The sequence below is a fragment of the Protomyctophum bolini genome (genome assembly GCF_963924005.1).
Source record: "Protomyctophum bolini genome assembly, chromosome: 21".
In the NCBI taxonomy this organism is placed as follows: Eukaryota; Metazoa; Chordata; class Actinopteri; order Myctophiformes; family Myctophidae; genus Protomyctophum; species Protomyctophum bolini.
The window spans coordinates 6,146,619-6,173,899 of record NC_137882.1 but is presented as its reverse complement, the minus strand read 5'-3'; the positions used below and the strand labels follow the sequence as shown (position 1 = coordinate 6,173,899).

The following is a 27,281-nucleotide window of genomic DNA, read 5'->3' as shown; positions in this document are numbered from 1 at the left end:
TCAATAGCTAAAGTATAACATAATGCTTGAAACACCAAGAGCGTCTGCTAAATGCCTAAATTGTAAAGTGATGAGTTTTAAGCTTGTAATAGATAGATCTATTACTTTTGCTGCTTTTGAATTTGAATCCTGAAAACAGGATGAGGTTTCGATCCGACAGACGATAAAAAAAAAAAGAGGTTTACGCTCATTTCTTCTGTATCGGGGCGTCGTCTCTCGCAGCCGGGAAGATTTCGATCTCCTTGACGAGGCGGTCGGCGATGGTCTTGTTGTTGGCGGAGACCATCCTTCTGGACATCAGGTCAAACGGCCCACCTATGTATGCAGTGGTGGAAAAAGCACTCAAATGTTTTACTTAACCCATTCAGGCCTGATGTCGAAATTTAAAAAAAAGTTTTCTAAATCATGACAATTTTCTGAAAGATTTGAGGCACATTTTAACGATTTTTCAAAAATAGCAGACCTACAAGTTCATAGCGCACCAACGAGTGGCGCGCTATGAGCGTGTAGATCTGCTATTTTTCAATAGCTAAATTATAACATAATGTTTGAAACACCAAAAGGGGTTCCCGCGGAAAAGTATCAATACTGCAATACCGTATATTACCAAATAACAGCCCATGCGCAAATAACCGCCCAGCACCAAATAACGGCCCGGCTCCTTATAACAGCCCGGGGTCCGAATCGATTTTGCATATTAACGGCCCGGGCTACTATTTGGTAATAAACGGTATATAGAAATACTTTGTTATAAGTAAAAGTCCGGAATTCAAAATGTCAATTATTATTGGTGTACCAATTTGACAAACTGGCTTCAATGTCAGACCTGTTATCTGTTCACACAGTGAAGGATTCATAATATTTGTTGAGCATTCAATCAATGGTCCTTAATTTTCTTAAATGTCAAATGTCTTTTTTTTTTTTTTTTATCGTCTACTCAGGCTTTCGGGAGCACCGCCCCGAACAGTTTCTGTCCTTGGTTGGTTCTGGTTACTCGCAATACGTGAAGGGGCCGTCTCTCTCTCTCTCTCTCTCTCTGATTTCGGGAGGTGTAGTTCCAGACTGGAATAGGTAAAATAAGTTGAGCTCAACATCAGATACAACACAAAAAATATGCTGTGTAGCTTTGTATCTTTGAATCTGCCAGTGTGAATGCAGCATCAAAGGCATTCTACCACTCATCCTTATTCTGTGGTGCCTCTTATCTTCAAATTCTAACTTTTTGTGGGTTTTTATTTGAACACCCTACTTACTATCAAACTACAGTGTTACACAATAGCATCGATAGTACCACAAGCTTCAGATTGAGCTTTCAGATCTACACGCTTCGAACTTGAAGGTTTCCACCCGACGGAGACGAACCGTTGGCTCTTGTTAGCTTTGACCGTTTGAAAGTTCTCAAAAGCTTGTGCAATGTGTACAAAACATTACATGGACTAAAAGCCTGCGTCCTCTGAGAGAATCTATAAAAAGAAAGCCGGAAAGCGGGGCATATTGGTACGAGGCCGACAAGCAGAAGGGATTGTGAGGTGCGTGTTTAGATGCACCTTTTGCACGGAACACATTATCGATTCAGGGCGGCTGCACTTGTTGGAACATTCTGACCATCGAAATAAGAGAATGTTCGACCTTCATTCCTCTCAAAGCTCGGATAAAAAAAATGGGATTATGGACAAACAAACCAACCAATGTGCTGTGAGCATTTCTAATTAGATCTGTATCTCAGGTGGCTTAGTTTTTATTCCGATTTTATTTTATCAAAATCAACATCTGTTCACATAACTTCCTCCACCCTGAACCCAAAGCCCCAACTTCTGTCATTTCTGTTCGGTGAGATGGAGAGGAAAAGGTTGGTTGGCCATCATTGGCTAAGAGACGAGAACAGCACTGCACGGTTTATATCTACAAAGCCTTACTTAAAAAAAAAAAAGCCTACAGGTGACTATCTTAATTAACAGCTTATTACATCCTAAAATTGACCGTCGTCACACCCGTTCTCAAGACTACTGTACTTTGTTGTAGAAATACCCAATGTTTCTGGGGATTCCAGAAACATTGATGGCCCATTACTATGCATCTCACACATGTGAAACGGTCTACATCTACAATCAATTTTAAAAACTGAAGAACGTGATTTCACTTGAACGATTTAAAAGACTTGTAAGGATTACTTTGAGATCCAGCTGTGTATACTTGTCTATAATCTTGTGTCTGTGTTTAAATTGCATGTCATGTTCGCTGTAATCAGGGTGTCATTCATTGGAAAAAGAGACCTTATTGCTCTCAATTGACTTCCCTGAATAAATAAAGGTGAAAGAAAGAAAGAGGTTCGGTTTACGCTACAAAAAGGGGCCATGGGAGGAAGAGGAGATAATGTCTCCATTTCTGCTTTTCATTGCCACTCCCCCCCCCGACCGGGTGGCATAATCTCTCACTCCCACATGGTGGTACTGTAACATAACGACTGCCATGACAAGGTCTCTGCCATGACGAGCCCACGACCGCTGTTGCATAATCATAATACACTGTTACGTACATATGAACTTACTGTGTGTATCGTCTGATTAGCCTCTCTCGGGTGGAAACCTCAGGTGTCCAAAACCGTTACTTTTCACGATCGCGCCACGTTTCGAGCTTCGAGCTACTTTTGGGCGGTTTGCGTGCACGCTGTAGTATGATCAAGTAGGGGACGTTCATTTACGGGGAAAAAAACCCCCCAAAAGAATAATGGCGATAATAGGTTTCTGCCCGACAGCAACGATATTAAAAACCTCTATTTATTCTCGAAAAGGGCATTGAGGTTTGCATGCATTTGTAATGCTGTTGAGATCTCACACACACAAAGTCGACATTTAAGACACATACTGTATGTGAAACACAGAAACAACAGCCCGCCAAAAGACATTTTTGACGACAAAATCAACTGTATATTTAGTCGACTAAAATCTCATGATATTTAGTTGGCTGAAACTAGACTGTTTCCTTATGTGCAGGTAATCAATGCTGCTTCAATCAATAGTGCTTAATGTGACACCGCGCAGCTGTGATTGTGCCCAGGGCAGCCTGCGCGCATTTGTCTATAGATATTGATGGAGTCATCATCTGAGGAGTTTGTAAAAAACTACCATGGCTTAGAGCAAAATGAAATCTCACGATTGAAAAATAGCAGCCACCACACCCTAGCGCTCTTGTGTGTCCTACACACTTAATAACACAATATTTATGATGCTTTGGTATAGCTATACAGCTAACCAGTTGAAGAAATTGCAGAACTGAGATCATTAGGGTTTTCTGGAAGACTGAAACGACTAATAGTAAAAAAAAGCTTTCTACAAGTTATTCTACCTATTTTCGGTGCAGGACACACTTCCATATAGAAGACACGTTGACTTCTATGGAATCCAAATGACTGAAATTGGTCGTTGGCGACAGAGAACTTTGAATCCATGAACTCTACCCACCGTCCACGTCCATCAGGACTCCCCCGGCCTCGGTGACGATCACGGCCCCGGCGGCGACGTCCCAGCAGTGGATCCCGATCTCGAAGAAAGCCTCCACGGCCCCCGAGGCCACCAGGCACATGTTGGTGGCCGCGGTCCCCGAGCCACGGATCCTAGACGAGGTCAAGGTCACAGCACCACACAGGGTCAAGTTCACAGCACCACACACAGGGTCAAGTTCACAGCAACGCACAGGGTCAAGTTCACAGCACCACACAGGGTCAAGTTCACAGCAACGCACAGGGTCAAGTTCACAGCACCACACAGGGTCAAGTTCACAGCACCACACAGGGACAGGATACATGGCATTAAAGTAATTTGAAATACCTTTTTTTTGGGGAGTTGTTGTAGGAAAATAAAATGGCATTTTTACGTGAGTCGTGATCTATTAATCCATTCAGGACGGGAACCCCTTTTGGTGTTTTAAGCATTATGTTATACTTTAGCTATTGAAAAATAGCAGATCTAAAAGCTCATAACTGCTATTTTAGAAATATATGAAAATGTGGCGCACATTTTTGAATATATATTCTTTCAGAGCTAACGTTTTTAACTAAAATCTTTGCTTCTGGGGGGGGTCCCTGGAACAACATATTTTCAGATGGGGTCGGCGGCCAATTACATATATTTTGGGGATCCTTGACATGAAAATGACTGACGTACTGTAGAAACATGATTTAGAAGGCATTTGTAGAATCGTCCTACAGTCTAAATGGGTTAAAATTGTTCCGTTTGAGAGGGTGCACAGCCGTCTATAAACACACCACGCTATATCTCGTCTAAACATGTTAAATTCAAGGGCAATTCAAATTTTACCTATCATTTTTTTTATAACGGACAATTTACTTTTGGGGCAGGTGCCTCTGAGACTTTAAGTGTCGACCCCTGCGGTCGGTCAATAGCAGTAACCTGTGAGTCATAGCCTGGCCTGTCTGAGATACTCCCCCACCTTTACACAGAGAAGTTATGCTACCCCCATCAGACTCGGGCTCCCGCACGCTGCATCAACAAGATTGAAGTTCCCCTTTATCCCTCATGACATAAAGTTGTTCCACTGTAAAAAAGAAAAGAAAAAGGGAACACGCCGGCTGCACTACTAACTCCGACAACTCCCATCGGTCACTCACTGACTGTCTGCGCTGTGTCTACCTAATGGTCTGTCTGTGACTTGTCTGTGAACTGAATATATATGAGATAATCTCTTTTCATGAAAGGTGCATTTTGTCTGTGTATTGTTTACGATGTTTGCCCTGCTGTGGGACACATTCATTCGTTCTTTGTTAACCACTTTACTACAGCACTACTGGCTCCCAAACTTCTTAGCTCGGCAAAAGAGAAATCTTATGTCACCCCGGCCCAGGAACCAACCTAGTGAAAATAGCAGATCTATAAGCTTGTAGCTCTTTTATTTTTCCACTACCTCTTAAACGTTTGTTTGCTAATTTGCGGAATGTCTTTGATCTTTTCCTTTATTCATTAATTTAATTCTTTTGAGTTTGTTTTTAATTCAGGAGAATTCTGGGGAATTGAAAACAAAAATAAATGGATATTTACTCACGAGTTGCGACAAAAAAAAAAAGTGTCCACAAACCCAGAAATGTGTCCTGACCCGGCGCTTGGGAAACAGTGACCTACAGTATGCACTTCAAATGGAGAAAATAGCAGGTCTACACATGGAACACGATGTGCTGCGAGGCTTGTAAATGTGCCATTTTCACCAGACCATCGCTCCTTTTGACATTCAGAGGATACAGATGCCAGGCTGAAAGGATGTTAAAAACAGAAATACGTGATGTTGTGTGCAGCATACGGGTGCGCGTGTGCGTGTCAACTCACCCGTGCACAGGTATACAGAGAATCTTCTGCATGGTGGAGAAGATCTTAGTGACCGTTTCCTTGTCTCTGTTGGATCCCAGTTCACTGATGATCATGGACTTCCTGATCTCTGCAATATGAACCAGTGAGATTTTACATGCTGTAAATTATTATTATTATTATAACAACACACACACACACACACACACACACACACCCCGCAGTGTCTCTGACTGTACGTACCCGCCACGTCGGACACCTGCAGTCTCTCTCCGTCACAGAAGGCACCTTTCCCCTTCCTGCCCGTGTACATCTTGTCCTCCAAGCAGCTGTACACCACGCCAAACTCCATCTGGATAAACAACACAAGCATTCCCCTTCAGACCACCGTCTCAAATCAATCAATCAATCAATCAATCCTTATTTCACACTCTTAATACAGTTGGTTTTCAACCTTTTTCATATCAAGGGTCATTATTTATGCTGCATTTGAGCCACGGGGACCACCCCTTTGATGAGATATACAGTAGCCTCCCAGACCTCAAAACATAGAGTAGTTTGTAGTCGTTGAGTGAGATTTCACTGCATCGACGTTGGTACAGTGACCATTAGGGGAGACAACAGGCTGAGTGAGATTTCACTGCATGGATGTTGGTACAGTGACCATTAGGGGAGATTCACTGCATCGATGTGGGTACAGTGACCATTAGGGGAGACAACAGGCAAACGGATCGAAATAACAATTCTTCTAAATTCTCTAATCCGTGTGGACGTGGAGATGTTCGACAATAATTGAACTCTTGAGGGGCGTAAAATGAGATGGCTCTCAGGATTTAAAGATCTATAAGGGTCCATTTGGATACAAACGCTCAATCTTTTTAGCTGCAGGGGATCACCCGGAACCCCCTCAAGGACCACTGGTTGAGAACCACATGCTCCAATAGATCCATATAAAACACAATACTGGGGACAACAAAGAAAAACAAGAAAAGGGGAAAAAAGAGGTACATAAAAAAAAGCACTCTCCAATGTCTCCAGAAACGAGAAGAATAGGCTACCTAATTACTTTACTTGTTTATTTTTGTGCTTTTCTTTTTTCTTTATTGCTCTGTATCTGTAAGGCACTTTGCGTTGCATTCATGTCATGATAGTTGGTATACCTTATATAAATAAAGTTTATCATAAATGCTGCTCTTCTTTATCATTACTAAAGCCATTATACATTTTCAACCTAGTCATAAAACAGATTCCTGATAACAGCATCTAGGAGTGTTACAGATGTTACTAATGAAGGCTCTGTTCCATTCTGGTCAAACACACAGGGTGCTGCTGTTGTGCGTGTTGGCTCACTGGTTCCAAATGGCCCTGTACAGGTCTGTAACTCTGAGAGTGTACACATGGAACCACATGGACCCGTCGGGGTCCATTTGGTTCCATGTGTACACTCTCAGAGTTATGGGGGTCCTTGAAATTAAAACGTTTGAGAACCACTGCACACTAAATGGAACAGAGCCTTAATTAGTATCATCGGTAACACCTAAAGGAAGTAGGGAACCGGCGCGGAAGTAGGAAGAATTATTCTGTGTGCAGGATTCTGAGAGCATCATGATATAATGTCCCCCATAGCTGCACCACAAGGGGGCAGTATACAGTGGTGTTCAGCACTTTGTAACCTTGTTTCCAAAGGTGCTTTATAAATAAAATGTACTTACTTTACTTACTACAGTAAGCTTTAAAAAGTGCAATCTTGGCATCATCATTACATTATTGTAAAAATGTAGGTGATATATTGGCTTGTGCATAGCATTTACAGTAGTGGTTCCAACTAGACTATTTTCCACTACTTTGAAATTACTGGGAAAAAAATCTTAGAATTTTGTTATGAATTCATGGAAATTGCTTTTTTGGGGAATGTTTTTTTTTTAAATATTTTTTTTAAATAAATAAAAAAATGTGTCTGCGACCCACAAATGGGTCCCGACCGATCCAGCGTTTAAGGAACCAATGATTTACAGTAGTGTTTGAACATACTCATCACTAGAATCTGTACGCCGGAATATTCAGGGCGAGCGACAAAATAGCAGCCAGGAGAATGAGACTCGCAAGGACACTGCCAAAGACACCAAGAGCTCCCCAGCCAGCAAACTGGTGCTGTGGGAACCAACACATGGGCACCGGTCACGAGGACGTCCCATACTAACATATGTGGATGTACTCAAGAAAGATGCAGGTCAGAGCGCAAAGCACCAACGAGCTGGCCGGATGTGTGGAGAACCGGGATGACCGGAAGTGACGATGGAGGGCTCGTCTGAGGACGCCCTAGAGAGACTAGCCCATTCTGGGAGGGAACCTCTTTTGGTGTTTTAAACATTATGTTATAATTTAGCTATTGACGTCAGGCCTAAATGGGCTAGTGATGTGACCCAGAATCTGACCATATCTACAACATTGAGCACCTTGCATGGTTTCCTCCGCCATCGGTGTGTGTGAATGTGTGTGAATGGAATGCACAATCTATGTAAAGCACCTTGAATAAAAGGTTTAAATTTACCATTTAGAGGAATGCCTTCAGATCCTCCTTAGTTCCCATAAAATCACGACTACGCGCTCAATGTATTCACATTTTGCAGTGCTGTCGTGAAGTGTGTCGTTTCGGTCACTATTACAAACTTTTTGATCCCAGACTTGGTTGTTTGACTGACCTCTTTATTGACGGCGAAGCCGATGGACACCGCCACGAATGGGAACCTGCGAACAAAAAGGTAACCGTTTCAGTTTTATGATACGTTTTAGGAACAGACAATTCCGGCGGGCCTGAAGAGTCTGTTCCAGTGACACAAAGGTCAAAGGCCACAGCTTCATTGTAAACGTTTGTTCTTCTCGCTATTATGACAAAATGTGCATGTAAAACCGAACGGATATTACCAGTGGTGGAAAGTAAGTACATTTACTTGAGGTACTGTACTTTACAATTTTGAGGTATTTGTACTTTGCTTGAGTATGTCAAGTTTCCAGTACTTACTTGTACTTTTACTCCACTACAATTATTTGACAACTTTAGTTGCTTTGTAGATTTAGATTTTTATTACAAAACCCCCTTGACTCTGAGTGTTCAAATGGAACCAAATGGACCCTTATGAACACTCAGACCTATTGTGGTCATTCAGGGCTATATATTTATGTGTTTCTGGTAATATGGAATGTTGACAAAAATCTCCACCTTATGTGACTCGTGAATGTAAAACCAAACGGATATTACCACTGTACCTAACGTGAATGTAAAACCAAACAGATATTACCACTGCACCTAAGGTGAATGGTAAACCAAACGGATATTACCACTGCACCTAAGGTGAATGGTAAACCAAACAGATATTACCACTGCACCTAAGGTGAATGGTAAACCAAACAGATATTACCACTGCACCTAAGGTGAATGGTAAACCAAACAGATATTACCACTGCACCTAAGGTGAACGGTAAACCAAACAGATATTACCACTGCACCTAAGGTGAATGGTAAACCAAACAGATATTACCACTGTACCTAAGGTGAATGGTAAACCAAACAGATATTACCACTGTACCTAAGGTGAATGGTAAACCAAACAGATATTACCACTGCACCTAAGGTGAACGGTAAACCAAACAGATATTACCACTGCACCTAAGGTGAATGGTAAACCAAACAGATATTACCACTGCACCTAAGGTGAACGGTAAACCAAACAGATATTACCACTGCACCTAAGGTGAATGGTAAACCAAACAGATATTACCACTGTACCTAAGGTGAATGGTAAACCAAACAGATATTACCACTGCACCTAAGGTGAATGGTAAACCAAACAGATATTACCACTGTACCTAAGGTGAATGGTAAACCAAACAGATATTACCACTGCACCTAAGGTGAATGGTAAACCAAACAGATATTACCACTGTACCTAACGTGAACGGTAAACCAAACCGATATTACCACTGTACCTAACGTGAACGGTAAACCAAACAGATATTACCACTGTACCTAACGTGAACGGTAAACCAAACAGATCTTACCCGTGTACAAAGTTAGTGGTCCCGTCCACGGGGTCTACGATCCATGTGGGGTTGTCAGTAAACACACATGGCTGGCCGGCCGCTACAGACTCCTCCCCGATGAAGCTGGAACAGAACGTGAAAAAAAAACGTTTATTAAAGACATTGCCCTAACGTCCAGTGTTTAATGGTTTTTTTGTTGACTAAAACTAAGACGGAAAATGTTCGTCAAATACCTTTTTTCACTGAGGAAAACGAAATGGAAACTAAATTAAAACTAAGCTATGATGACTACGAAGACTAAATGTACTGACAATTTCGTCAACAAATAAAAACTAGACTAAAATGTTAGGAAGGGACAAGAGATCCAGTACAAGTCATTTTACACTTGACCCATTCTGAACGGGAACCCATTTTGGTGTTGGCATCATGTTATGCTTTAGCTATTGAAAAATAGCAGATCTACAAGCTCATAGCGCGCCACCGAGTGGCGCGCTACGAGCTTGTAGGTCTGCTATTTTTGAAAAATCGAAGAGCGACTGACATTTGTTAGAATCTGATCTCAGGTCAGAATGGGTTAATCAGACCCAGTGTGTGTCCAGTGGAAACCTCGTATGAATCTGATCTCAGGTCAGAATGGGTTAAATACATTTTACACGGCTGAAAATAGCCGATCTACAAGCTCACAACACGTCACACTGCGACACACGTGAGCATGTAGATAGACTATTTTCAGCAAGTCATTATGATGGCATCAAGGCCCACCAAAATACATTTTAGTAGACTAAATCAACTGTAGATTTAGTCGACTGAAATCCTATGATATTTAGTCGACTAAAACTAGACAAACACCAAGACATTCCAGGTGACTAAAATTATTCAAGAGACTATGACTAAAACTTGCTGCCAAAAACAACACTGCTAACGTCTAATAAACATATAATGCACAGTATACACCCGATTATGCTCACGCACCTTCATGCCGTATCTCAGGTTTATGTGTAAATAATGCACACACACACACACACACACACACACACACACACACACACACACACACACACACACACACACACACACACACACACACACACACACACACACACACACACACACACACACACACACACACACACACACACACACACACACACACACACACACACACACACACACACACACACACACACACACACACACACACACACACACACACACACACCTTTCAACTTGATATAGGAACTACTTTCAGTTTGTGCAATTCCATCCGAGAGTGACAATGTGGTTACTTCGGCTCGTTGCTCAACCTGAAAATCTGGAGTGTTTGAACAGACTCTGGTCTACACGGTTGTCCCCATTTTTCAGAATATTTAGATTTAGTCTTTTGAACAACACACCATTTAGTCTTAGTCCTATTAATCTTCTGAAAAACCGTAGTCAACAAAATGAACACTGGTCTCTCATAGTGTAAAGATGGGAGGTCTTCTATTGTGTAAGTAAGTAAGTAAGTAAGTAAGTGTGTGTGTGTGTGTGTGTGTGTGTGTGTGTGTGTGTGTGTGTGTGTGTGTGTGTGTGTGTGTGTGTGTGGCTGAATAGTGTTGGACCTGTGCGAGGGGAACTTCTCCTTGACGGTGTGTGTGTGTGTGTGTGTGTGTGTGGCTGGGTGACTTTAGAACACTTTCCTGGGGGTCTTTATGTGTGTAATATGTGGTTTTAGATATTTTAGATTGTAGCAGTGAGCCCGTTGTCTCTGATGTCATGGACACTGGTCTCACTACCTTCCTGGACTACAATTCCCATAATTCTTTGGTGCACTGCTCCTCCTTGTGGATAGGGGGAGAGCTGTCTTACTGAGACAACATGCAGTCCAGGAAGGAAGTGAGCCCAGTGTCCATGACATCAGAGACAACAGGCTCACTGCTACAATCTAAAATATCTAAAACCACATATTACACACACAAATACCCCCAGGAAAGTGATCTAAAGCTTCTAAACGTCATTAACATATATTGTTTTGCAAAAAGGGTGAAGTGTCCCTTTAAGCACTATGATTCCCCTTACGGTTAATATAAGAATAGACACAAATATTGTGAGATATTTGCAGTGGCTTTATTATAGTTATAAATGTTTTAAAAAACAAACAAACGTAAACTTAAACATATTAATCCAATTAGCGGTAATTAAATATTACATAACAGGTACTGGAAGAGTGCCTTAACACAATAAACTGTAAAATTGTTAACAAAAACAAGCATTTGGGCACATATATTATTGCCGGGTACTTTACAAAAATACAGTGATGGAAAGTAATAGTGGTGTAAAGTAAGTACCGGTAAGTACAGTACATTTACTTAAGTGCTCAAATTTTGAGGTATTTATATTGTATTTGAGTATTTACAATTTACAATACTTTTACTTCTACTACTCTAAATCTTGGATCACAAAATTGTACTTTTACCCTACTACAATTATGTGACAACTTTAGTTACTAGGTACTTTGTATATGGATTATAATTATACAAAACATACATTAACCACTTCAGCCATACATTTCGGTCATTTGGAAAAACATTATGAGCTTGTGGATCAGCTATTTTCGAAAGGTTTGTAATAATACATTTGATAATTTGAAATGTCTTCAAGGGAAAGGCTCGCTCGACTGAGTACTTTTACTTTTGGTACATTAAGTACATTTTAATGCCAATACTTTTTGTGTTCCGGTAGTATTTCTATAGTGCAGTATTGATACTTTTCCCACCACTGACAAAATATCAAAGTATTTATATTATATTTTTTTACCTCTGAATAATGTAATCAATTACAATGAATGAGTGCACAATTAGTGAAGTGCTGTACACACAGTACTGTATTATCATTAGGTTCTTAAGGCAAAGACTGAAACCTGACATTTTAAAAAGCGAGCAGCCGTGTGTGTGTGTGTGTGTGTGTGTGTGTGTGTGTGTGCGTGTGTGTGTGCGCGCGCGTGCATAATATGTCCAGTTAAAGCAGCACTATGTAGTTTGGGGTATCAGTGTTCACTTTGGCGGCCAACGTCTTGACTTCATTACCCAAGATGCAAGGATGTCAAGCGAGGACGTGCTGTGATTGGCCAGTCTTCAAACACAAATGTTTGATCAAACCATGTGACTCCCATTGGAAAAGCATTGTAGTGGCCCAAAAAACCCCCAAAAAAACGAGCAAACATTTGCTTGATTGGCGTTTGGTACGTGTGAATGAGGCCTCACTGTGAGACTAATTAACAAAGTGCTTTCTAACGATCCATAATGAAAACAGATTATTTCCTTTCATTACACTACAAAGAAAACCTCTCTCCCCTCTATCTGTGCAGCTGCTGTGGGGAGAAGAGAGTACAGTGGCTCTACTTACTTCACCATTCTGAGGTTTGATGGCTGGAGTATTCTGGAGGGTTTTTTTTTTACTTCTCAAAAATTGCACATTAACATACGATTTTTGTCCATGTCCGCATCGTGATTAATCTATGAATCAATCTTATTTTCCACCAATACTGTGCACATAATACAGTCAAGCCCCTAGCAGGGATCCCCCTGAGTCTATACATTTATGGAAGGATGATTGCTTAAACATGTAACTTTATAAGTTTGTGGGACAAAATATGCTAGCCTATGTAGTTGTTAAAAAGTTACATGGTGCTGCTTTACCTACCCAGCGTGTGTGTGTGTGTGTGTGTGTGTGTGTGTGTGTGTGTAGAGTACTAGCCCGCGGTGTCATCTCGTCCACACGGGAACACGGTGATCTCCTTAACGAGGCGTTCCGCTATTGGACGGCTGCTGGCGATGATCAGCCTGCGAGACATCAGATCAAAAGGACCTCCTGAAAACACAAAGGGGAAAAAAGGTATTTACAATATTGGAAAAAAAAATCCTACAGACACAGAGCTAGAATAAATAACGTGTTCCTTTCACACGCTACGTCCAGCTGGGGAAACTCTGCCCCGTCAGGTGAAAAGAAGCAGCTTGGACTCCTCATGCATATAAGGAAGCATGAGGGCAGTCCACTGCTTCATATCAACATTATGTATTCAGCATTTGAGCCACAGAACACCATTGGATGAGATTTAGGGCTATATCTTACCGCCACCCCTTACACCAAATCCCTAAACTTGCAGTACTTGCCATTTTTCACTATCTTGAAAAACATTTTAAAATAGTTCAAATAATTGGCTAGTTGAACTATTTTAAAATGTTTTTCAAGAAAGTAAAATATGGCAAATACGTTTAGGGATAAAGGGTAAGGCACACCCAAGATGGGGCCATTAGCCTGATCAGATACAAGACTTTGAATATTTTGTCATCGTTGGATAGGATTCTTTCTACAATTCAATGCTGTATTAATATCGGAGAGAGAACACTTTATTTTTTGGCTATTCGAAAATAGATCATATACATATATTTTTTAGAAACAGCTGTTTTTCCTTTGTTTTGCCAATGGGTACTAAGATTACAAAAATAAAAACATCTGGGTTTCCGAGGCTACTCTGTCAGTGGCTTAACTAAATATACAGACAATTTTGTCGACACAATAAAAAACAGATTCAATGTTAGGGAGCGTCTAGTGGAGAAGAGATCCAGTCAAACTAAAAGAGAAGTCCTTTTATGTTCGGCTGCGCTCTGGGTGTTGCGGTCTGAAAATAGCAGATCTACAAGCAAACAAATCTGGGTGACTGGCCCCCGGCCTCTGTGAGGATGCCCCCCCCCCCCCCCCCCCCGCCATGTCCCAGCAGTGGATGCCCATGTGGTAGACTGACCTGAGATGTCCATGATGACGCCCCCGGCCTCTGTGAGGATGGCCGCCCCCCCGGCCATGTCCCAGCAGTGGATGCCCATGTGGTAGTAGGCGTCGGCCGCTCCGCACGCCACCAGACACATGTTGACCGCCGCGCTGCCCGGAGACCGGATCCTGCAGGTACAGATAAAGACCTCAAAGGAGCATTCAGCAGTCTGGACACGCGACAGGCCAACAGCACACACACCAAGGCCCACCCGGGGGAAAGTGTGGCATGACCATGACTATGAAGTAGAACATGACATATACTTGCATGACCATGACTATGAAGTAGAACATGACCTATACTTGCTCGACGGGCAAGTGCCTCTGAGACCTTGTCACCTCGGTGTCATCAACCCTGGCTGAATAATAATTCCCTCCCCATCCCACATCTTTACAAAAAAAACCTGTGATTCGTCTGAGTCATGACCTGCTAACAAGCCTGTCAAAAGAAAACCTAGCAAGTCGAGTTCCCACTCGAGGGTGTGACACACTTTGACATGATATCCTAAATTCAGACTTCACATCACATCGTCGGTGTCTCAGAATCAGTGGTGTAAGTGACTAAGTACATTAGATGAATGTACATACTGTACATAAGGACAGCATGAATGTATGTATGCACTGTGTAAGCAGGCACGGTCTGCTACACGTGCACAAATGGACTCCAGGGGTAGGGCCGACAAGCCTATGGCTTCTCCCTAACCCTTTTTCGGAACGGACAGGCCCTATGGACACTATAAAAAACATAAAAAGAAAAGAAAAAATGAAAATGAAAATGAAAAATGTTGGAATCTTTGTGCAATGTATGAATGTATGTCCTCCTTCCGAAAATAAACCGAACTGAACTGAACTTAAGTACTGTACTCAAGTACAATGTTGAGGTTCAAGGTTCTTTATTATCTGTCTCGAGGAAGGGCCCCCATGCAAGCGTAGCCCTTATGCCCATGTCGACGCAGAGCAGCGCCAATACATCTTTCTTGCAACCTTCGAGGCAGGCAAGAACAAAAGGTATTTGTACTGCCAGTGAAATACGCAAAATAAGCAAAGAAGAGCCCTCATTTGGCCGAAACAGAAGTGATTGTCCTCCATTGCCGCGCCAGCCTTGCTCCAGGCTGTTTAGCACCAACTGGACGATTATTATTCATAGCGAGACCTCGAAATAATGTTTTCAGGAAAAAAAATAAGGTAAAAAAATATATTTTTTAAAGTGGATGCGGTTCCTTCCGATTCCTTCCTTCCGACACATACAGTACAGCACTGATTCCCAAACACTGGGTCGGGACCCAAGGTTGGGTCGCGGGCCAATTTCTATGGGTCCCTTTATATTTTTTCCTACATATTGTTTTTAATTATTACTATTTCAAAACATAAAAAGAAACATTGCCAAACAAGCAGAATTTTCTTTTTTCTTCTGTAATTTCATAAAGAATTGCAATACAAAATGTCCAGAATTTAGAAAACAAATGTTTAAGAAGTAGTAGCTGATCTACAAGCTCACAACACGGCATGAAGCGGCGCGTTGTGAGCTTGTAGATCTGGTATTTTCACTAGTTTGGGTCCCGGGCAAACATTTCTCTTTTGGGTCACAGGCTAAAAAAGTTTGGGAACCACAAATAGACTGTACTGTACTGACGGACACACTGCACGATGCTACTGTACACGGCCAGTCAGAAAAGGAGCAGTGAACTGCCAGATGTTATGGACTTTGTCATGAAAACATGTCAATTTTTCCCCAAGAAGAAGTTTGCGCTGCAAACACCTCTCTCCCCTCTTCTCCCCACAGCAGCTGCTGTGGGGAGAAGAGAGTACAGTGGCTCTACTTACTTCACCATTCTGAGGTTTGATGGCTGGAGTATTCTGGAGTTTTTTTTACTTCTCAAAAATTGCACAGAAGTGAAATCTGAAGCCATGACGGCTTCAGATTTCAGTGTCTGGGTCATGAAACTTGCATGTCGTCGCGGTCGAGGCTTAAACCTTGTATGCCTTTAAACTTTGTGTTTTTGTTTTCGTACGTTAATGGCCTACTTCGTCATTGTGTCACACAGAAGTAGCGTGGCCATTTGAAAATGGCGAGGAAGGGGTTGACAGATGTTATGATTTGTTTGATGCGTTTGTTTTTAAGCAACTTCTCTTCTGTAATTTTGAGGGCAAAAATAAGAATGAATTCATAATTATTTTTTTAAAGCACGCACACCTGAGAGTCCCTCCCCCGGCTTGCATCGGAGCAAAGCTTTTTCCTGCAGGAAACACTGAAATCATTACCCTGTTCTTCACGCAGTGAAAAACTCAAGGATGACTCTCAAAATGCACGGACATGCGAACAGTCACACATAGGAAGAAGTGTGTATGTGTGTGTGTGTGTGTGTGTGTGTTCAACTTACCCGTGCACAGGGATGGTGAGAATGGCCTTCATGTTGTCCATCATTATTCTGAAGTGCTCAGGATCTTTTTTGAAGCCCATTTCTGTCAGAACCAGAGACTGGCAGATGTCTGTGTCAGGAAGAGAGGGAGAAGAGAGGAGAGGAGAGGAGAGGAGAGGAGAGGAGAGGAGAGGAGAGGAGAGGAGAGGAGAGGAAAAGACGCAGGGATAAAGAGAACGTTTGATAGACAAAAGAAAGGACAGAGAAGAAAAACTGAGAGGATTATCATTTCACAGCGTGTGTGTGGTGTGTGTGTGTGTGTGTGTGTGTGTGTGTGTGTGTGTGTGAGTATATGTGTGTGTGTGTGTGTGTGTGTGTGTGTGTGTGTGTGTGTGTGTGGTGCGTGTGCGCACGCGAGATAGAGAGACCATCATCATTTAACGGTGACAACCTGACTGAGTGCGTACACCGAATTGCTCCAGATCGCACCGCTGTAGGAAACACAGTCACTTCATCTAAACAGTTTTGAGGCCGTGATGAAGAACTACCGGCATCCACAAGACCGCTCAATCACTCCCCACAGCAGATGCTGCTGTATAGCAAACACCAGGCATAGAGGAGATGGCTGTGTGTATCTGTGGTCACTGGCTCCCTCTGGCGGGGCTTTACTGAAACTGCAACAAATGATTCAAGTTGAATAGCCTGGTAGTGCGTGAGTGCATGGGTGCGTTCGCATTGAGAGCTTGTAGAATAAACTACTTTGGCTTATTCGCTTATGCTTCAATAGAATGCTGGCATCTCCAGAATCCAAATGACTGAAATCAGTCGTGGCGACTGAGAGCTTTAATATATGTGTTGTTTTAGGGTAGTGTACCTTGTTGTCCAGACACCTTGTTTTAGGGTAGTGTACCTTGTTGTCCAGACACCTTGTTTTAGGGTAGTGTACCTTGTTGTCCAGACACCTTGATAGGAGCTCCATTGCAGAAGGCTCCCTTTCCTTTCCTGGCCGTATACAGCTTGTCTTCAATGCAGCTGTAGACGATCCCAAACTCCACCTGGTGGACGACGGTGGAACACACAGAACACAACTCAGAGCAGAATTGTCATGATTTCTGTCCCTCCTTTGTTTTCAAAAAGTGTACAGAAAGTGTTAAAATTATGTTTTTATGTGGCCACACCCACCAGTTCATTAAGTTTGCCTGGTGATGGGTGGTGATCCACCTGAACTGAAGCCACACCCACAGCTGTTGTTGTATGATAAAGGGGGACGGGGTTAGGGGTGGGGATGATACTGTGATGTCACTACAGTATATCACTGTCATTTCAATTGGGCCTTTTGAGAAACCAAAAATACACAGGGAAGACATATTTCAATATTCTAACCACACCTGGGAGCCTTTTAGAGTAATGTTAACACCATAGACGCATACAAAACAGAAAAGGCACGGCACTCCGTTCCCAGGGCAACAGCTCTCGTCTCATCACATCCGCCTAGCATCCTCTGTGCACAAACGTTAGCACCTGGCAGCGCAACCTTTCCTCCTGCATCCATTTAGCTATATATTCTCTGTCTGTCTGCCATTAAGACCTGGATGTCAAATAACTTCCTCCAGTTAAACGAGGCTAAAACGTTCAAGCGGAAGTTCTTATTGTTGCCCGTGACAGCATTTATCCCATAGTGGTTGAAGGTATTGGCTCCCTCAAGGATAATGTGGGCCCCAACCTCAGAAATCTTGGTGTAAATTTCAATCAAACTCTGCATCTTGACACTCCTGCACATGTTTCTTCTACCTCAAGAATGGAAACGTTGCACGTCCAAACACTTTGTGACTCAAGTTTTAAATGTAGCAAAAGCAGCAGAGCCACAAGCTGGAAACGCTGGTGGATCTGCTACTTTCCATGATTTGTATAAGATATCAATATGATTTATGTTGTTGTACTGTTACTGTACAGTGCTTTCCTAAGCACTTACATAATATTAAGTGTGTGTGTGTGTGTGTGTGTGGGGGGGGGGGCTTTGGGAGGATCTCGGTGAACATGATTTTGGGGAGGCATCACTGCAAGATTATGGGAACGTGACAGGTGCAATTAACACATACACAGAGACATCATAATGATGACATATGTTCTGAAATTTCATTCTCTCGTGAGACTCAATCAGCCGCGACGAGGACTTAATTCAGAATTCTGAGACTTTTCTCTGCAACATTCTTGAGGCGGTTTTGTCTGGTCACAAAGATTTGTTCTTTAATATATTTTTTTATCCCACGATTTTATAACCCATTTTTCACCCCTGTGTCAATTATCTAATGTGATCCTGGGCTCTACACACCCTCCACCAACCTAGACCCCATATATGGGGGACATGGGGAGAGCAACGGACTTGAACTCATGCTTCCTTCATGCTTGAGTGTACAAGTTGCTCCTTTACACCTGACAGGGGGGAGTTTCCCTGGTTGGACGTAGCGCGTGGAAGGAACACGTTATTCCAACCAGTTCCTTTCCCCTCCATCAGGCGCCCCGGTTGGCCAGGGGGAGGCAGTTTAGAGACCAGGATTATTGCTTTTTTGTGAGGGTACCTACCCTATAGGGGACACGGGGAGAACATGCAAACTCCACACAGAAAGGCCCTTTCGCCAACCTCACCTCGGGTATATATGGGCACCGATGACGCAGAGGAGACACGCCACCAGCACCCACAGCGTCCCGAACCAAGGACCTTCTAGCTGTGAGGTGACAGCACTACCGTGCCACCCTGCCCTCAACAAAGCTGTCTGAACTAGGCTGGGTCAGGGACCATAGGGGGACCGGGGGTACCCAGACGGAAATTATGCGGGTAAAACTAGGCCTACCGAGTGGCAAAAAACCCCTGCTTTCTGGCCTCGACAGCCCATGCATCAAAACAAAAATCTGATTGCATTAAACAACGTTAAACTCACCAACAAACATTGCAGGTGTACGGATAAGGAACGCAATGAATTATCTACCTTTCTATCTGCAAGTTTTTTTTTTCACAAAACATAATCTACCATAGATATGTCGTGAGCTACTACTGTCTGTCAAGAAATTCCACGCAGGTGATTACTTTTAGCGTCAAGAGTTTGGAAGCACTCGTGCTGCCTCCTGCAATATGTAACGTTTTAGAAACAGGTGGTACACAGTGGACCGTTGAGCGATTTCCAACGAGCGCTTCCAAACTCCAACACTCCATGCTGTTCAATGTTTTGCCACTCGGTCTAGATGAGGGGAGAAGTGACGCATGTGCATACTCTCTAGTCTAACCTATACTAGACTAACTAGAGAGTATGCACATGCGTCACTGTTCCCCCTTCCTATAGACTATCTCTATAGGAATATTGTTCAATAAGAAGAGACGAGTTGGGTATGTCACCGTATACTGTCCAATCAGATGAGGGCAAATGAGTGCACAAATGCTTTGGGTAGAGTTCCAAATCGCTGGCCAATCGGAAGTGAGGACAGAGTTATTGCATGATTTAAACGATTTTAAAATTATTTAAGCACTTTAGTGTAATAACAATAGTCTGCTGCAAGCACACACTAAATAGCAACCAAACCGCTAAATAACGCCTTGCACTGTGAGCTTGTAGATCTACTGTTTTTAGAAAAAGAGTTTGGTTGGTGAAGAAGGAAAAAAGAGCAGACGTCAGTACAGAGATAAGTATTGAGGGTTTAACCCATTCTGACCGGGCACCCATTTTGGTGTTAGCATCATGTTATGCTTTACCTATTGAAAAATAGCAGATCTACAAGCTCATATCGCGCCACCGAGTGGCGCGATACGAGCTTGTAGGTCTGCTATTTTTGAAAAATTCGAAGAACGACTGACATTTTTTTAATCTGATCTCAGGTCAGAATGGGTTAATCAGACCAGTGTGTGTCCAGTGGAAACCTCGTATGAATCTGATCTCAGGTCAGAATGGGTTAAGTGGTTCAACGTCTACAAAGGTGTATACATCCAATAACGAGTAGTACACGTGAACAATGACATATTCCATCCAGAGTGCACCGCAGCTCAGAGCATGCACACTGGGTCTAGTTTGCCTTTTTACACTGTGGTCATTATGAAAGTTAGTATTTGTTTGTTTTATTTTTAACCCCAAGCAATCAAAATAGGCAATGTTGCGTAAGACCCACCAACCGCACACCGTCTGAGATGCGGTGTGCTCCGACAGCTCTGTACGGAGTTATGCAATTTTTCACCTGTACTGTACTCGTTCTTGGATATAATGACATCAGATTAGGGTAATGGCCGGTCGCGTTTCTTACATTCAAAACCTGTTGTCAAACAGACGGGTCCCAATTACAGCAAATAAATGCTGAAAAAAACAAAACAAGACAAAGAAACTACCTTTTTCTTCACGGTGAAGCCGATTGATACAGACACGAAAGGGAACCTGGGATGGAGAAAAAACACGGAATGCTTGAGGCGGTAATTTGGTGTATTCCTTGCGGATTGGAGCGCAGAGGAATCAATTTCTATTATCTCTTAAGTTTCATCTAGGTGAGCTAATTATCCTTGACAGCGAGGTCATGCCCAGAGAGAAGCTCATTAAGGATTAAAAACTATTAAAACTAAATGGAGGTTTGAGAAACAAAAACAATCCATGCGGGTAACAACATCATCAAGTATACAGACAGTTATGTAATATGTATACACGGGCAACATAATGTATCGACACAATGGGCTATATGCACACACGCCATTTCGGAAAGAACTTGGGGCGGGCCCGTCTAGAGTTTGAATGGACAGGTTTCAGTCAAAAGGGAGACATCGAAGAGGAAGGATGGATGGGGAAGGATCAACATATGGAATGTCAGAACAGATCAGCTCCATATATGGAGATCTAAGGGTTTAGGTCAAATGTAGAGTTGCTGGCCAGTCTTGATGACACCAGGGAGGGCGTTCCCATATGGGCTAAATATTGATGACATGATGAATGATGTCACGAGGCATGACCATATATGGAGGTGTGGGTTGGGTGATGGATGGACCGACTGACTGACGGGAAATGGTAAATACGTAGTCTATGGTATACAAGGCTTTGAATGCCTATGGTATTTGGTTTGAGTATTACATCTCTCCATCTGGTCAAAGGGGGGGGTCCTTAACGCCCGACATGGTTTTCCACATCAGAATTATGGTTATGGTTATAAATGCATTCTGGCTTATGTCCAGTGGTCCTTCCTGAGTTATTGAAATGACTGATATTGGAGAATCAATACAATCTTTATTATGTATCGTTCCTCTTCTAAGAGGGTTGGAGGCACTCGACTATGTCTCATGTCTCACCACGCCTCTTGATATGTTGCTTTAACCCATTCTGACCTGAGATCAGATTCATACGAGGTTTCCACTGGACACACACTGGTCTGATTAACCCATTCTGACCTGAGATCAGATTGTAAAAATGTCAGTCGTTCTTCGATTTTTCAAAAAATAGCAGACCTACAAGCTCGTAGCGCGCCACTCGGTGGCGCGCTATGAGCTTGTAGATCTGCTATTTTTCAATAGCTAAAGCATAACATGATGCTAACACCAAAATGGGTTCCCGGTAAGAATGGGTTAAAACATACTCTCTATACATTTTATTCATAAAAAAGTATATATATCAAGCTTGACAAGCTAGGACTTGGCTGCATCTATTTCATTTGACCTTAAATGTTTTTAAACATTTCCAAAAATGGATTCTGCAACATAATAATCTTTGCTGTCTCTTACAGTGAGTAAAGGTTGTATCCTGAAAAACTGCACCAGTCTGCAGAAACTAGATCATTATTATAGTATTTAGAAGCTTCACTGAGCAGCGTGTTTACATGGCCTTCTAAAATGTCAAGCTAGTATGTCATCCTTTTTTTAATTGCAATCGTACAAGACAAGACCAGGAATAATAACAACAAAACATTAGACAATAGATTAAAACAATTATAACCCATAAAAGAACAGAAACACTATAGGTCATAAATAATTACCATAGAAAGTTTTTTTTTAGCAGACATTCTAAATCCAGAGTGCCCAACAGTAAGCAAAGCAAACACAAGGAAATACATCAAATGCAGATAGTAATCTAGGATCATAGTTAAACCAAGAGCCTATCATCAGTCTCAACCAGTGGTCCGGCCCGGGGACCACCAGTGGTCTTTGAGGGGGTTCCAAGTGGTCCCCCGTTAAATGGTTTAGAGTTGGTAACCAAATGGACCGGACCATTTAACTCTTGAGATTCTCAAGAGTTAAACTATTGTTAAAAATCTGCATTACTTAATTTACAAGAAGTCTACACAATTAGAGAATGTAGAAGAATTGGTCATTTTGATCAACGTTTGCCTGTTATCTCTCCTAATGGTACCACATCAATACAGACAAAAATGTTACCCAACAAACAACTAAATATTGAAAGACTTGGGTCTGCAAAAGGCTAAATCTCATCAGGTGGTCCGTGGCTCAAATGCCGAATAAATAATGGACCTCGACACGAAAAAGGTTGAAAACCACTGGTCTACTCTAAATATTACCAAAACTAGTCTCTCCTACCTGTGGACAAAGTTGGTGGTGCCGTCGATAGGGTCTATAATCCAGGTAGGGTTGTCCGTTAGGAGGCTGGGCGATCCTGCTGCTACAGATTCCTCCCCGATGAAGCTTCACAAAGCAGTGCACAGAGCAGTGGAGGGAATTTAATGACACGATGATGGCTGTTGACATCAATGCTTGGATTTATTGCACACGACAAAATGTGGCCAGATTTGACTGAGGGACTGCCATTGGATTTTTTTTTAATTTTCGTTTTCATGTCACATGAAGGCAGGGAACCATAGCTTCAGATTGACATATTGGTTGTTCAGTTTGACCCACCAGTTTTGGCTTATAGAGTAATGTTTTGCAGAAAACAGCGAGTTGAGAAAACACTTATTTCATACATGCTCTAGTTGTATGTGAAGAGTCTGCCTGTGCCATCAACTCATTTTGGATTTTTTTTTTAAGTATTTGTTTTTGTTTTTATCCTCTGGTGAAAAGCTGGAGGTTGCACGATATCAGGCTCTCAGTCAAAACTGGTCACATATACATGTACCGTATAACTACAGTATGTGTCAGATGACAACAATAGACTGAACGCTAGACGTGGCACCATTTTTATTGTAGACAGACATCATTGCAATCACTAGGCCTGTCACAATTATTACATAATCGCCTATTATTTCAGATAATAGCGAGTTAATTTTTGCATAATCGTCACTCATTTCCATGTTGAAAAATGTACATACATTTTCAATTTTTTTTCCAAAAACTGCGGAAATAGCAGATCTACAAGATTACAACACAGTGAGGTGTTATGTTGTAAGCTAGTAGATCAACTATTTCCACTATTTTGTATATATATATATATATATATATATATTTTTTTTTTTTAATAAAATAATTTCTTTGTATATTTAAGTTATTTGTCATATAATTTGCCCTGTGAAATTTGTGATTACGAAGCCTAAAAGTCAAACAGAAATACTTAAAAATTGTAATCCTGACAAGCCTAGCAATTACCCTTCTCCACCAGGAGAGGGAGACAGCAGGTGTAAAATATACAGATTGTAGCTTTTAAATCAGGTTCACAGAACATAATGTATAATCTAGAAACATTAAGTATAGGCAATGGCATAGAGTCTTTGTCTATAATATAGATAAAGTCATATTATAACTAATCACCCCACGAAGGAACCATGCATGAAAGTTCACACGCACACACACACACACACACACACACACACACACACACACACACACACACAGTTTGGAATCATGATACAGCATGCAAGAATGTCACTCAGCAGCGTCTCACACACACACACACACACACACACACACACACACACACAGGGAGAGAAGATATCTCGCCCTTTATCCGCCTGGGTGACGGCCGACTGGCGTTTTGGCATGGGGGGGTCAGATCAAAGATCCCCCCAGTAACAGAATCATTTACAGTTCTCACACTCAAACTCAATAATTAATTGCTGTGACTTGGGAGTCAGATATTTTGTCCTCTACTTTCATCCATCAGAACGTTGTGGCAGAAAATGTGTGTTTAATAAAATATCATCAAAAGCTTCACACACAGACAACATTCTCTGCCCACTTATGGCCCGAAATGACTGCAGGACTGAATATATGAAAACTTACTTTGGGGAGCACACAATTGACTCGATTAATTGCCCCGCACCAAACGCACCCGCGAGGACAATATCTGACTCCAAGTCGCAGACCTTTATTATACTGAGTGAGTAACACACGCAGCGCCGCAACTTTAAACTAGTCTGCTACCCGGGGGCGGGCATAGAAGTGATCTATGGCTGTGTATCTGGAATAATATGAAATGTATGTATTAACAGCATTCTAGGGCTACGAACGCTCTATGATCAACAAGCAATAAGCTCTTTGGCCTATTTGTTGGGGACCATATTTAAGCTATACTTAAGTACTAGCCCTGAAACATGGCCCGTGTTTTGCACACCTCACTACATTTATATATTATTTTAAATCTGAACGCTTATGCAGACGTTAACATCGCAAATACAGCACGGCGCACAAAACAGGGTGAGGTTCCGCTGTGTGCGCTCGTGAGGAACGAGCGCCATGTGAACCGTGGCTACAGTAGTACCTGTGTGTGGGGTACTTCTCCTTGATGGAGGAAATGATGAGCTGCTCCACCTTCTGGTCGGTCTCAGTCACCAAGTCGACAGGAGAGCTCTTCTGCATGACGGCAATGTCCTTCTGTAGAGCCTCACAGATCATCTGGCGGGAAGACAGTCGCGCAACACAACAACAAGCATGAGAGCACACACCTGGGGGACTTTACCGCATGACTGCACGCATCTGTTGATTCAATTATCCTAATGTGTTCTGCATTGTGGTTTTGTACAGCAGCACCGGTGGGGGTGGGGGCTGTGCCAGTGTGAAAACAGACAATCGTTTTGGCCGCAAGCACATGCATCTTTTGCTTGATATCTTAAGTGGCAGGCACACTTTTCCTGACAAAGACAGATTGTGGATGTGTGTGCGACTGTGCGTATGTATGCCACCTGCACCCTAATGGTGACATTATATAATATGAAAAGCTGACATTGTTTTAGTATGCACATCCATGTGTAGGTACGGTCATGTACAATGCACTGTCCCTGTCCCCCCCTTCCCCAAAAGGACAGGAATACATTTCCAACTAGAAAAGTGTCCTTATGGGCACAGGTCTCCACCGGGAGGATAGGAATGTAGGACATTGCAGCTTGCCTTCATCTGGTGGTTGGATAGCAAGGCAAATAAAAATAAAAAATTGCACACTGTGTTTGTGATTTGTGGCATTTCGTGTGAGCTTTGGAAGCCAATCTTAGCCAATCAGGATGGAAGATGGGAAATGGTGCCGCTCCATGTTGATCACATGACTATGGAGATAGTGTATACCGAATTGTGTGATGTATCGATAAAATGTGTACGAGTAATGTGTTTTGCCTAAATCGGCCTCATGGTGGCGCTATAACAGGCCGTTGTGTGTGTGTGTGTGCAAAGTTTGGCATGGATCGGGCCAACGGTGCCGGAGATTAGCTGATAACGGACGGACGGAAGGACGGACGGAAGGACGGACGGACGGAAGGACACACACACGGACGGGAGTGCAAAACATACTCTCCCCCCATGCCTTCGGCCTGGTGGAGACAATGATCTGCTGCTGCTGAATACAGGAAAGGTGGGCACTAGGGAACTCTGCACACTTTTTGGGGAAGACTGGGCAGCCTTTATCACATGCAAAACACTTTCTGTCGACATGAATCCCAAGACTTCAGTCGCCCACTCTTCCTGGTACCCACTCCTTTTCAGATGAGGGTCCAAAATAAATATGAATTTAGGGGTGAGAACTAAACTTATAGCCCCTGTCGGGATATCCCAAATACAGGAAAAGGTAAACAAGGGTGCCGAAAAGGGCTATTCTTTAAGATGCTCTCACCTTGCAAGCCTGTTTGGTCACCTCAACACAGTAGTCCATGCACTCCTGCCAAGGGTCAGCCATACTGACAGCAAAACCTTGAAGAAATGACCAAAGAAAGTGCACACATCAAGAGGCCACATAATTATATTATCATTATATTATCATACTCTTTATGAGTAAGACAACGCCAATACGAGGTGAATGAATAATTACAACAAGAAGCATAAATACAAACTTGCAGCTAGAGCTAGCCTAGTGTGCTAACAGAGTAGCTAACTACTGCATGCACACACATTGCAAGGGAGGTTAGCTTACATGATAGTTATAAAGGCTATATAGTAGTATGAAGCAAAAGTTATCTTAGGTTTATTGGCATAAACACGGTACAATGACAGCAGCATGGCTCTTCACTTACTGACGGACTGCTCTGTCTGATCTGACAGCTGACTGAACTGAGCTGAGCTCCTCTTACGCCAGGGCTCCACTGGGCGCGTCTGCGTCGCGTTGCGTCTCCGACGCGTGCGTCAAAAAACGAACCGGTTCAATTTTAATGGTGACGGAGACGCGACGCAACGCGGGGCGTCGCGGGCAGTGGAGCCACCCTTCATTGAATAAAAAGGGAACATTCTGTGACGGTAACGCTGACGCGACGCAGACGCGCCCAGTGGAGCCCTGGCGTTAGGCGTAGCGTTGCCAGATGCTGTGAGAGAAACAAGCGCAGCCGGGTCAGTCTTAGCCCCATATGTGCCCTCTCCCTACGCTCAGCGTAGGGAGAG

General features: G+C 42.6%; 1 protein-coding gene across 1 annotated transcript; it reads right to left on the bottom strand.

The window, feature by feature from the left end:
* Window positions 1-26,936, bottom strand: LOC308336374 (inositol monophosphatase 1-like). The gene is made up of 15 exons (XM_080793736.1): window positions 26,921-26,936; window positions 26,524-26,600; window positions 25,186-25,319; window positions 23,073-23,177; window positions 20,892-20,937; window positions 17,469-17,577; window positions 16,544-16,652; window positions 14,140-14,291; window positions 13,088-13,205; window positions 9,375-9,479; window positions 8,018-8,063; window positions 5,559-5,667; window positions 5,337-5,445; window positions 3,462-3,613; window positions 1-315 (listed from the first exon to the last, which is right to left on the bottom strand). Exons 2-15 carry the CDS (start codon window positions 26,584-26,586, stop codon window positions 188-190), a joined length of 1,485 nt encoding a protein of 494 aa, XP_080649862.1. The 5' UTR covers window positions 26,587-26,600; window positions 26,921-26,936; the 3' UTR covers window positions 1-187.
* Window positions 26,937-27,281: the final 345 nt, after the last annotated feature.

Bases quoted from the DNA above. Each gene is read 5' to 3' on its own strand.
- LOC308336374 (XM_080793736.1), bottom strand. From the start codon at position 26,586: ATGGCTGACCCTTGGCAGGAGTGCATGGACTACTGTGTTGAGGTGACC. The intron at 20,938-23,072 runs GTAGGAGAGACT...TCTCCATCCCAG, and splicing joins ACCACCAACTTTGTCCACAG to GTTCCCTTTCGTGTCTGTAT. The intron at 5,668-8,017 runs GTCAGTCAAACA...TTGTTTATCCAG, and splicing joins GCTTCGCCGTCAATAAAGAG to ATGGAGTTTGGCGTGGTGTA.